The sequence below is a fragment of the Hemiscyllium ocellatum genome, chromosome 22, assembly GCF_020745735.1.
Source record: "Hemiscyllium ocellatum isolate sHemOce1 chromosome 22, sHemOce1.pat.X.cur, whole genome shotgun sequence".
NCBI lineage: Eukaryota > Metazoa > Chordata > Chondrichthyes > Orectolobiformes > Hemiscylliidae > Hemiscyllium > Hemiscyllium ocellatum.
This window is the reverse complement of record NC_083422.1, coordinates 53,626,787-53,639,651: the sequence shown is the minus strand read 5'-3', so window position 1 is coordinate 53,639,651 and position 12,865 is coordinate 53,626,787. Positions and strand designations below refer to the sequence as shown.

Genomic DNA, 12,865 nt, shown 5'->3' with positions numbered 1-12,865 from the left:
CTGCTGTTTGTGGGAGGTTGCTGAGTGTGAATTGGTGGCTGATTGTGGGTGTAAAGGCAGGACTAGCCTTTAGCCATGAGCTCGTTGAATGGCGGAGCAGACTGGATAGGTTGAATGGCTCTTTCATCTTATGGTCTAGTGTAGCGTGGATGGATGAAGGAAACTAAGTTCATGGCTCCTTCAACAGGCTGTGTCTGAGGAATCGAAGGGTGTGAGCTCAGGTGTGAGATATTCACTTTGTTCCCCTTTCCCTCCAGGTTTGGCAGCTGTCCATCGAGGGTGGGGGTGGGGGTTGGGGTGGTGGTGGCGGTAATGCTGGATGGGATAAGCTATTTAGAAAAAGCCTTGCAATGATGCACTTGCAGTTGACTTTCTTGTGTTCCACTTGTTGCCAGGAACCTGAATGGGATATCAGCAGTGCTTTCGTTGCCAATGCTGCCAGTCATATTAGACCCAAGAGCAAAGGCAAATCTGACAAAAAATCGAAGGAAAACAAAGAGAATGAGACCAAAAGCCATGAGGTAAGTGTGGGCAAGAATTTCTCTGCTGTGTCTGTGTTAGTGTCTGTCTGTGTCCTTGTGCATGAATGTGTCTATCTGTGTGTATGTGTGTGTTTGTGAGCATGTGTCTGTACGTGTGATTGTGCATGTGTGTGCGTGCATGTGTCAGTGTGTGCGCGTTCATTTGTGTGCATGTGCATGTTTGTGCGTGTGTGTATATGTCTGTGAGTTTGTGTGTCTGAATGTGTGTGCATGTGAGTGAGTGAGTGTGGGTGTGTGTTCACCCTGGATTTGACCAGCTCTGATTATTCAAATCAAAACATTGTCCTAAATTCTCTTTCCCTCTGATAATCACTCTGCAGCAAAATGGGTGGTAAATGGTGCTCGATCTTTTTCTAATGCTAAACATAAAGATGGAGGAGCTGAAGTAGGCCATTCAGCCCATTGAGTCTGCTACGCCATACAATGGGGTTGTGGCTGATTTGATAACTTTCCTGCCTTTTGTCCATGACCCCAATTCTGTTACTGAAAGTAAATCCATCTCAGCCTTGATATAGGTTCCCTACAGTGTGGAAACAGTCCATTCAGCCTATAACGACATTCCAGTGAGCAATCCACCCCCTATCCTCTCCTGTAACCCTGCATTTCCCTGGCTAACTCACCTCGCCTGCACACTATGGACAATTTAGCATGGCCAATTCACCTAACCTGCTCATCTTTGGAATGTGGGAGGAAACCGGAACACCTGGAGGAAACCCACGCAGACACTGGGAGAATGTGCAAACTCCACACAGAATTGACCCAGGTCCCTGGCGCTGTGAGGCAGCAGTGCTAACCACTGAGTCACCATAATGTGCTTAAGGACCAACCTCAACAGCCCTTTGTGATGAAGAGTCCCACAGATGCACTACTCTCTGAGGAAAGAAATTCCTCCTCATCTTTGTCTTATATGTGTGACCCTTTATTTGGAGATTACTGGAGGATCCTACAGTCCCCCACAAAGGAAAGCAGCCTCTCCACATCTACACTGTCAAGGTCCATAAGAATTATGTATGTCTCCTCCCACTTTTCTAAAGTCCAATGTGCCCACATCCAACTTACTCAACCTCTCCTCGTTAGGCAGTCCCTCCATATTTGCTATCATCTGAGTGGACCGGCTCCAATGCCTGTCTGTCTATCCTTAGGAGGAGAAAGTGAGGTCTGCAGATGCTGGAGATCAGAGCTGAAAATGTGTTGCTGGAAAAGCGCAGCAGGACAGGCAGCATCCAAGGAACAGAAAATTCGACGTTTCGAATGTCTATCCTTAGACCAGGGGTCCAAAACTGTTCACAGTCATCCAGTTGTGGTCTAACTAATGCCTTGAAAAGTTTTGGCAATGCGTCCCCTCTTTTACACTCCATTTGCTTTGAAATAAAGGCCAACATTCCATTTGCCTTCCCTCCTACCCAGTGAAACCGGATGCTAGCTTTATTGTGGTACATGAGTGAGGGCTCCCAATTCTGTGCTGATTCAACAGATCCTTTGTCATGAGGGGGAATGGTATTAAAGGGTTAAGGAGATAAGACAGATGGACCCAGGAGAGCCATGGATGATTTGAGCGGTGGAACAGGTTGGAGGGACTGACGGGCCTCCTGCTGTTTGTACTGAACAGCAAATTGTCTATTTAAATGGGGAAGGTGCATCATGGGAATGTTGCTAAGCTGTTAATATAGGAGAGCTGGGATGATGCACAGTCCAATTGATTTCTGTCACTGAAAGACAAGCAGAAACGTACGCTGTTCACCACCTGACGAAAGATGTTAATGTAGGGCCTTCTCTTGAGCTCAGACACTGATTAGGAACAGTTAAAGCAGGAGAACAGACAAGTTACCACATGAATAAAAATCACTAACTCCAGCTGGGGAAAGCTTTGTGATCGTGCGAGGATATAAATCAGGTGAAGAATCATCAGCAACTGACCACAGGGTATAGTGGATAAGAGACAGTTGCATTTAGAGTACAATTGCTTTAGTGAGTGGAGAGTGTGGTCCAGCTCATCAGTGCAGCTTTGTTTCTGGGATGGTTTATCAATGGAAAGGGAGATTTTTATTTTGGGCAGTCCCTCAGGATCAAGGATGATTTGTTTACGCTCCAATACCGTGGGTTTGGAAATGTGATTGGGCTCTGTTGTTAGCATTGCTGCTCACAGCACCAGTGACCCAGATTTGATTCCATCCTTAGGTGACTGTCTGTGTGGAGTTTGTACATTCTCCCTGTGTCTGCGTGAGTTTCCTTGGTTTCCTCCCACAGTCCTAAGATGTGCGGGTTAGGTAGATTGGCTGTGATGAACTCGATGAATGAATGCTTTATTGTCACGTAGATCTTGAAGATACAGTGAAAAGTGTTTTGTCACCACAATCCAGCACCATTTTGAGTTACAATAAGGATAAAAAGAAGTTACTTAAATAAGAGTTTATTTTCTGTTCAAATTGAGGTCTCAAGCACGGCTTCAGGGCTTCTGAAAGCTGGGCCTCAAGGAGTCCCGCTCCAGGAACAGAAAGGACAATGCCGGTGCCTCAGGGGATCCTGGCTCTGTTGCTGCTGCCACCACCAGAGGCCCATGCTGCGGGCCTACCGCCACCTGAGATCTAGGCTCCGGGCCTACTGCCACAGGGTCCAGGCTCCGGGCCTACTGCCACCAGGACTCCAGTCTCCTGGCCTACTGCCATCAGCAGTCCAGGCTCCAGGCCTACCGCTGCCAGGGGTCCAGTCTCCAGGCCTACTGCCATCAGCGGTCCAGGCTTCAGGCCTACCGCTGCCAGGGGTCCAGTCTCCAGGCCTACTGCCATCACGGTCCAGGCTCCAGGCCTACCGCTGCCAGGGGTCCAGTCTCCAGGCCTACTGCCATCAGCAGTCCAGGCTCCAGGCCTACCGCTGCCAGGGGTCCAGTCTCCAGGCCTACTGCCATCAGTGGTCCAGGCTCCAGGCCTACTGCCATCAGCGGTCCAGGCTCCAGGCCTACCGCTGCCAGGGGTCCAGTCTCCAGGCCTACTGCCATCAGCGGTCCAGGCTCTGGGCCAACTGCCATCAGCAGTCCAGGCTCTAGGCCTACTGCTGTCAGGGGTCCAGGCTCCGCGCCTACCACACTAGGGTCCTGATCCATTCCACAGCGCCACTGACACTACTTTGGCCTCGAAGATAAGAAAGAGAAAAACCAAGATGTATGTGGAAAAAACGATGACGCCGGCATGGAGCGGATGCGGTCCGTGAGCCCGAACACTACTCACTGTACCAACACCATCTTGACTACAATGGCTGTAGTAAGATTGTAGTAAATTGCCTCATAGTGATCCAGGGATGTGCAGACTGGGTGGATTAGCCAAGGGAAATGCAGGGTTACAGGGAATAGGGTAGGGGGTTGAACCTGGGAGGGATGCTATTTGGAGGGTCAGTACAGACGTGATGGGCTGAATGGCCTCTTTCAGCACTGTAGGGATTCTGTGAAATAGCTTTATCTGTGGCTGGTAAATGCTACCTGCAGGCCCTGTCACACACGAGGCAGGCAGTGCTGTGGAGGGGGATTATTTGGGAGTTGTGGTTCTGTTCGCCGAGCTGGAAGTTTTTGCTGCAAACGTTTCGTTCCCTGGCTAGGGAACATCATCAGTGCTATTGGAGCCTCCTGTGAAGCGCTGCTTTGATGTTTCTTCCGGTATTTATAGTGGTTTGTTCTTGCCGCTTCCGGGTGTCAGTTTCAGCTGTAGTAGTTTGTATGTGGGGTCCAGGTCCATGTGTCTGTTAATGGAGTTTGTGGATGAATGCCATGAAGATTTGTAGCTCGGGTGTCCGTTGTTGTGGTTCTGTTCGCCGAGCTGGAAGTTTTTGCTGCAAACGTTTCGTTCCCTGGCTAGGGAACATCATCAGTGCTCTGGAGCCTCCTGCGAAGCGCTTCTTTGATGTTTCTTCCGGTATTTATAGTCTTCAACCAGACTTTAAAGATTATTTGGGAGCTAGCTCCAGAATGCATGGAAGACCCTGACTAGGTTGGCACAGTAAGGATCAGCTAAAGGGGAAATCTGCACCTGAAAACCCACTCCATATTTGGAAGAAGAATTACGAGACATGAAACATCGACTCTGTTCCTCTCTCTCCGCAGATGCTGCCAGACCTGTTGAGTTTCTCCAGCGCTTCCTACTTTTGTTTCAGATTTTCAGCATCTGCAGTTCTTTGTTCTTTTTTTGAATTTATTCATTCATGGGATGAAGACATTGCTGCATTTCTTGCCTGTCCCTAATTGCCCTGAGGGCAGTTAAGAGTCAACCACATTGCTGTGGATCTGGAGTCACTTGTAGGCCAGACCAGGTAAGGGTAACAATTTCCTTCCCTACAGGACATGAGTGAACCAGATGGGTTTTACCAACAATTGGCAATGGATTCATGGTCATCATTGCAATCTTAATTCCAGAATTATTTTTTTTTTACTGAACTCAAATTCTACCATCTTCTGTGGCAGGATTTGAACCAGCGTCACAAGAACATTATTTGGGTTTCTGGATTAAAAGTCCAGTGATAATACCATAAGGCCATTGCCTCCTATATCTCTCCTATTCTTTTTATCTTTCTCTATCTCACACTCCTCTCTTTTTGCTTTTTCTTTCCCCTCTTTAGAACATCGGACTGAGCAGCACAGGAACCGGCCCTTTGATGTACAATGTTGTGCTAAACACGATGCAAAATTAAACAAATCCCTTCTGCCTGCCCTTGCTCCATATCCCTCCATTCCTTGCGTATTCATGTGTTTATCTAAAAGTCCCTGAAATGCTCCTGTGATATTTGCCTTGATCAACACCCCCGGCAGTGCGTTCCAGACACTTACCACCTTCTGTGTAAAAAAAACTTGCCTCTCACATCTCCTTTGAATTTGCCCCCACTCACCTTAAATGCATGCCCCCCTAGTATTAGGCATTTCAACTCTGGGGAGAAAGATTCTGACCGTCAAGCCCATCTATACATCTCATAATTTAATAGACTTCTATCAAGTCTCCCACAAGCCTTTGCCACTCCAGACAAAAATTATCCAAGTTTGCCCAGCCTCTCCTTATAGATCATAGCCCTAATCCAGGCAGCATCCTGGTAAACCTCTTCTGCACCCTCTCCAAAGCCTGCACATCCTCCCTGTATTGTGACGACCAGATATGAACAGAATAATCTGTGTGGCCGAACCAAAATCTCATAAAGCTGCAGCATGACTCTTGTACTCAATTCCCCAAACAGTAACAACACAAATACCATTGGCCTTCGTTACCATCTACTTGGGTGGCCACTTTCAGAGAGCTGTGGACTTGAACCCCAAGATCCCTCTGGACATCAATGGTGTTCGGGGTCCTGCCACTGACTGTATACTTTTCCTTAACATTTGGTCTCCCAAGGTGCAGCACCTCACACTTACCTGGGTTAAACTCCATCTGCCATTTCTCCACTCATGTCTGCAACTGATCTATATCCTGCTGTATGCTTTGACAACCTTCTATGCTATCCACAGCTCATCTCAGGAAGACTTATACACTTAATGGTAAGGTCCTAGGGAGTGTTGCTGCACAAAGAGGCCTTGGAGTGCAGGTTCATAGCTCCTTGAAAGTGGAATTGCAGGTAGATAGGATAGTGAAGAAGGCATTTGGTATGCTTTCCTTTATTGGTCAGTGTATTGAGTACAGGAGTTGGGAGGTCATGTTATGGCTGTACAGGATGTTGGTTAGGCCACTTTGGAATATTGCGAGCAATTCTGGTCTCCTTCTATAGGAAGGATGTTGTTAAACTTGAAAAGGTGCAGAAAAGATTTACAAGGATGTTGCCAGGGTTGGAGGATTTGAGTTATAGGGAGAGGCTGAACAGGCTGGGGGTGTTTTCCCTGGTGCGTCGGAGGCTGAGGGGTGACCTTGTAGAGGTTTACAAAATTATGAGGGGCATGGATAGGATAAATAGGCAAAGTCTTTTCCCTGGGGTCGGGGAGTCCAGAACTAGAGGGCATAGGTTTAGGGTGAGAGGGGAAAGATATAAAAGAGACCTAAGGGGCAACTTCTTCACTCAGAAGGTGGTATGGGTATGGAATGAGCTGTCAGAGGAGTGGTGGAGGCTGGTACAATTGCAACATTTAAGAGGCATTTGGATGGGTATATGAATAGGAAGGGTTTGGAGGGATATGGGCCGGGTGCTGGCAGGTGGGACTAGATTGGCTTGGGATATCTGGTCAGTATGGATGGGTTGGACCAAAGGGTCTGTTTCCATGCTGTACATCTCTATGACTCTCTATGACTCTTACTCCACTGATCTTTGTATCATCTGCAAACTTACTAGTCCACCCTTCTACATTTTTAATGAAGTCAGTTATCTACATCACAAACAGCAGGGGTCCCAGTACAGATCCCAGCAGGACACCACTAGATACTGACCTCCAGCTTTCCACCACTACCCTCTGCCTTCCATGGGTAAGCCAATTCTAAATCCAAGTGGCCAAGTCACTGTGGATCCCATGCATCTTAATATTCTGGATGAGCCTGCTATGAGGGACCTCTTTTAAAGCCTTACTAAAATCCATGTAGACAACATCTACTGCTCTACCCTCATCAATCAGCTTTGTCACCTCCTTGAAATATTCAATCAAGTCAGGAAGACATGACCTGCCCTGCACAAAGCCATGCTGACTGCCCCTAACTGGTCCATGCTTTTCCAAATGTGAGTCAATCCTTTCCCTAAGAATTCACTCCAATAGCTTCCAATGTGAGACTCACTGGCCCATAGTTTCCTGGAATATCCTTATTTCCCTTCTTGAACAGAGGAACACCATTAGCTACTCACCTGTCCTTTGGTACCTCTCCAGTGGCTAGCAAGAATACAAAGATAGAGCCATAGAGATGTACAGCACGGAAACAGACCCTTCGGTCCAACTTGCCCATACCGACCAGATACCCCAACCTAATCTAGTCCCATGTCCCTCCAAACCCTTCCTATTCATATACCCATCCAAATGTCTTTTAAATGTTGCAATTGTACCAGCCTCCACCACTTCCTCTGGCAGCTCATTCCATACATGTACCACCCTCTCCCTGAAAAACATTGCCCCTTAAATCCCTTTTATATCTTTCCCCTCTCACCCTAAACCTATGCCCTCTAGTTCTGGACTCCCTCACCCCAGGGAAAAGACTTTGTCTATTTATCCTATCCATGCCCCTCATGATTTTATAAACCTCTATAAGGTCACGTCATTCAGCCTCTGACGCTCCAGGGAAAACAGCCCCAGCATATTCAACCTCTCCCTGTAGCTCAAATCCTCCAACTCTGGCAATATCCTTGTAAATCTTTTCTGAACTCTTTCAAGTTTCAAACATCCTTCTGATAGGAGGGAGACCAGAATTACACACAGTATTCCAAAAGTGGCGTAACCAATGTCCTGTACAGCCACAGCATGACCTCTCAACTCCTGTACTCAATACTCTGACCAATAAAGGAAATCATACCAAAGGCCTTCTTCACTATCCTACCTAACAGTAACTCTACTTTCAAGGAGCTATGAACCTGCACTCTAAAGTCTTTTTGTTCAGCAAAACTCTCTAGGACATTAAGTGTATAAGTCCTGCTAAGATTTGCTTTCCTAAAATGTAGCACCTCACATTTATCTAAATTAAACTCCATCTGCCACTCCTCAGCCCATTGGCCCATCTGATCAAGATCCTGTTGTTATCTGAGGTAATTTTCTTCGCTGTCCTCTACACCTCCAATTTTGGTGAAAGTCCAGCAATCTCCTGTCTTGCCTCTCTCAATAACCTGGATAGACACCATTGGGCCCTGGGGACTTATCCACCTTAAGGCTCTTCAAGAAACCAAACCACTTCTTTCTTGATCTCAAAATGCGAGCGTATTAGCATGCTCCACTCTAATCTCACTAACCTCCATAGCCACCTCCTGGGTGAATACTGATCTTTCTCTCTTTTTCTTTTACTCTCACTATGTTTTCTCTTGCTCCTTTCTCTCTCCCGCTCGCTCGCTCTCTTTGGAAGCTGGTTTCTTCAACCGCCGCCAGCTCATTTTGTGCGGTAGACGATTAAAAAGTAGGATTCTCTCCTGCACAGTGCAGCGCAAAGAGTGTTAGTGATACGGGTCCAGTCACTCTTCTTCAGAACTGTTCACTGGACCTGAAATGTTAACTCTGTTTCTCTCTCCAGGTGCTGCCAGACCTGCTGAGTTTCTCCAGTAATTTCTGTTTTTGTTTAAGATTTCCTCAGTTTTTTGTTTTACATTGATCCAGAGTAGCAGGAAATGTTCTGGAGACTTGGCTTCGAATCCTGACAGGGTAATTTAAAAAAAAACAAATCTGGACTCAAGGGTCTAGTGATGATCATGAAACCATTGTGAATTGTTGTAAAAACTCATCTGGTTCACTTAACGTCCTTTAGGGAAGGAAGCTATTGTCTTTATCTGGTGTGGCCTACACGTGACTCCTCACCCACAGCAATGTGGTTGACTGTTATCTGCCTTCTGGCCAATAAATGCTGTCCACATCCTGTGAATGAATTTTTAAAAATTAATTTAGTGGATTTAGCTGAGGAATTTATGTGTGAATTGTGTACTTTCACCTGCCCCTCTGTTGCCTATTCTCTGATCATTTGCTGTCTGTTAATTTTATGGTACATTTTGTGTCCTTTAGATAAAGGGTGTTTATTCAGCCCATTTTTAATCAATGGCTTTTAAATTGACTTTTCAGCTCAGTGATTTGGATCCATTAATATTGAAAAGCAGGCAACTGGCTGGTAGGTCATTTCACAGTGACATTTAAACTGTTCTTGTAATCTTAAGTTTATCATTTGTTTTCTCCACATTAAACGTGAATCCTTGTCTCTTTGGAAGCATTAATTGTAGGAAATGCAGTTCATAATTCCTGCCTCTCAGCCTTTCGTGTTCTTTCCTCTGACTCCTGTCCAATGGTGAAACATACTCATTTTGCAAGTTGACCTTCTAACTTCAAAACTGACCCATCACCTCTCTCACTGACCTTTGTCTCTGTAACATTGACCCATTTCCAACACCTGCCTCAGCTCATTGTCTGTGGAAGCCCTCTCCCATGTCTCTGTTCCCTCTGACCTGGACTATTCCACTGTGCACCCTCTCATCCTCTGCCCTCCACCCCAAAAACGGAGCAGTCTGTGCCCTGACTCTCACCCAGTCTCGATTGCCCATTAGCCCCTGTGCTTGTTAATCTGGCAAGGCTACCAGTTCAGCCCTATTCTGACTTTTAACACCCTCCTCCCAGTGTTCAAACCTTTCCCCCATGGCCTCATTCCTCGCCAAACCTTGGAACTCTAAGACCTGTGCACGTTTCCAAGTTTGGTCTCTTGAGCAATCCTGGTCTTCATCGCTCCAGCATTAGTGGCTACGCCTTCAGCTGCCTGGGTTGAAAGCTCTGCGATTCCCTCCTGAAATCTTTTTACCTTGTTTCCACTTGCTCACTTTCTCTCTCTCTGTAATTCTGTCTCTCCCTCTCTCTCTGTATCTCTCTTTGTCTCTCTTTCTGTCTCTGTCTCTCTTATTTGCTCTGTCTCATTCTCTCTCTGCCTCTTTCACTCTCTCTTTCTCCTTTAGTATCTCACTCTGTTGCTCTGTTTCTCCCTCACTCTGTCTTTGCCTCTGTCTCTGTCTCACCTTATCTTTCTCTATCTTTCTCTTTCTGTCCCTCACTATCACTCTTTCCTTTGTTTGTTTCTCTCGATCTCTCTCAGTTTCTGCCTTTGCCTCTCTCTCTCTCTCTCTCTCCATCTCAGTGTCTCAATCTGTCCGTCTATCTCTCCATTCGGATGTTCTGACCTGTTTGCCTACCTGACCTAATGTTCCTGTACGTGTCTTAGTGTTTAAGCTCAGGATGTTCCAGCCTGTGTTTCAACTACTGAGGTACTGTCTGAAGAATGTAGTTCTTGTTGTAATGTGGGAAGCATGACAGCCATTTTTGTGCACAGGGAGATCCCACAAACAGCCCCTGGCCAGATTAAACCGCTTTTATCTGAGGTTTTATTTGTGCAATGAGTCGTGGACAGTTCGGGGGGACGAAACCTTCATGGCTAACCTTGAAAATGGGATCTTTCTGTGCCCACCTGGAGGGGGAAGGGGGGCAGTCAGATGGGACCTCAGTTTTTGGTCTCACCTGAAGGAGGCAGCACCTCTGACCCTGCAGAACTGGGAGTGTGGGCCTTGTTTTCTGTGGACTATGGGCTTGAACCCAGAACCTTCAGCGTCAGAGAGGAGAGAGCCAGCCATGAGCTGCTGTTCACAACCTCAAATAACAAGGTGGAGGGTTAAGAACCTAGCAGCAGTGTGTTCCTGGAAAAGAAAGGTCTCCACTCCATCTTCTTTCCAAACTTGTAAACATTTTTGGGTTGTGACCTGTGGATTGGAGTGAGAGGGAAGGTGGCCATTGCATTGACTATTTCCCAGTATGGGTTTGAACTCTGTTCAGTGTCTGCTCCTGGTCACAGAGGGACCCACTGATGTAGACCAGGCTGCTCCAGCCCAGGGATAGGGGAATGGGAAGGTGCGGGGGCATGTCATTCTATGACAGCACCAGTGAGTAACCATCAAGAAGATCAGGATAAGAGCAAATTACTACGGATGCTGGAATCTGAAACCAAAAGAGAAAATGCTGGAAAATTTCAGCAGGTCTGGCAGCATCTATAGCTTTGACAAAAGGTCAGTTAAACTCGCAACGTCAACTCTTTTCTCTCCTTACAGATGCTGCCAGACCTGCTGAGATTTTCCAGCATTTTCTCTTTTAATCAAGAAGATCAGGTTTGACAAGCAGTAAACATGAAGTTAAGAAAACAACTCACACAATTCCAAAGCGATTAATTGATTGTTTTAAATCAGTGAGTGAGAAATAAAGATGAGTAGTACAAAAGTGCCAAGCAGTAAATTACTACAACATTTTTGATTCACCAACTTGGTTAAGAAATAGCTCAGAGTGAGACTGTCGAGACCCTGAGACCCTATTATGAGGGAAGGGGAGGGGACTGAGGCAGAGGGAGTGAGGGAGAGAGTGAATATTGACATTGCGTCGGTGAATGTTATCAGCCATTGGAATTCTCCTTGTGCACACCTCCCCCCTCCCCCACCCCATGCTACCCTCTCCCCTCACACACTCCCTCTCCCCTCACACACTCCCCCTCCCCTCACACACACCTCCTCTCCCACATAATCCCCCTCCCCTCTATCTCTCTCTCTCTCTCTCCCCCCTCCCTCCATCTCTCTCTCCCCCCAATCTCTCCCTCACCCCTTCTTCCCCTCTCACCCGTCCATTTGTCTTTCTCCCTCGTACCCTGTGCAGTCTCAGGAAGCGTGCTCCTCCATCTTGCCTGCTGTCCCTTCTGGGACTGGTCCCAGGGTGGAGTGAGGTACTGAGTCTCGTCTTCGCCCAGTTCACTGGGTGCCTCTTCTCCAGACCCACTCACCACCTTGTTCTCTCGCCCACTCGTTGGACAGAGATGACTGAGGGTGAGTTTAACTTGAGGGTCACCATGCCTCAGGCTAGGGGAGAGGTTGGGAAGGAGAGTCCTTCATGGGAACTCCAGCCGATGATGGGAATTGAACCCATGCTGTTGGTGATGCTTTGCATCACAGACCAGCTGTCCAGCCAGCTGAGTGTAGTTGCTGGGGTTCAGTGGGAATGCTGTCAGTCAGGGCAAGCAAACATGTCTTAGCGTCAGTGTTCCTAGTTTCACTTAGTGTCTGTTGTACCTTGCAGAGCAAGGGATTGACCTGGTCAAACAAGGCTACTACTCTGAGGCTGTGGAACTCTTTACAGAGGCTGTCCAGTTTGATCCCAAGGATCACAGGTAATGAAACTACCCAGGCTGTGTTTAGCTGGAATGTTTGTGGGGGGGGGGGGGGGGGGGGGGGGGGGGGGGGCGGGGTATGGTGGGGATGCAAAGAAGATAGCCAGCTCTGATTGGTCAAAGCCCTGTGTTTTCTGAGGCGGTGTAAGAGACCAATACCCAATCAGTGTCCAGGAGGTGGAATCTTCTTTTGAATATTTCCTTTATTTCAAATATATACTTTATTCACAAAAAAAAGTCACAAAAGCAGTTTGATTCTGTACAGTAGCATGCCAAGTAAACAAACAAAATGTTGGACTTTGACTCTATCCAAAAAAAAACAAAGACATCTTTTACATATAAAATACAGAGGAATTATCCAAATGTCGGATTATCTGGCAAGATCACAATTTCCCCAGTGCTCAGCTAAACTATGTGATCCAGCATTCAATTATTCAGAATTCAATTAACCAAACGAAATGTTCCCTCCTGTGTCCTTCAGATAATCGAGGTTTCTCTCTGCCAATATTTACATAT

The 12,865-nt window shown here is 46.8% G+C and overlaps 1 protein-coding gene across 6 annotated transcripts in view; it reads left to right on the top strand.

Annotated features, from left to right (window-relative positions):
- The window catches only part of zgc:123010 (uncharacterized protein LOC641500 homolog), a 150,319-nt gene that overhangs the window by 71,773 nt on the left and 65,681 nt on the right, over window positions 1-12,865 (top strand). For all 6 annotated transcript variants that reach the window (XM_060842227.1, XM_060842226.1, XM_060842229.1 and 3 more), the window contains 3 exons: window positions 396-521; window positions 9,235-9,280; window positions 12,259-12,349. In XM_060842227.1, the coding sequence (XP_060698210.1) occupies window positions 396-521; window positions 9,235-9,280; window positions 12,259-12,349 (263 nt within the window). The remainder of the gene's footprint in view (window positions 1-395; window positions 522-9,234; window positions 9,281-12,258; window positions 12,350-12,865) is intronic.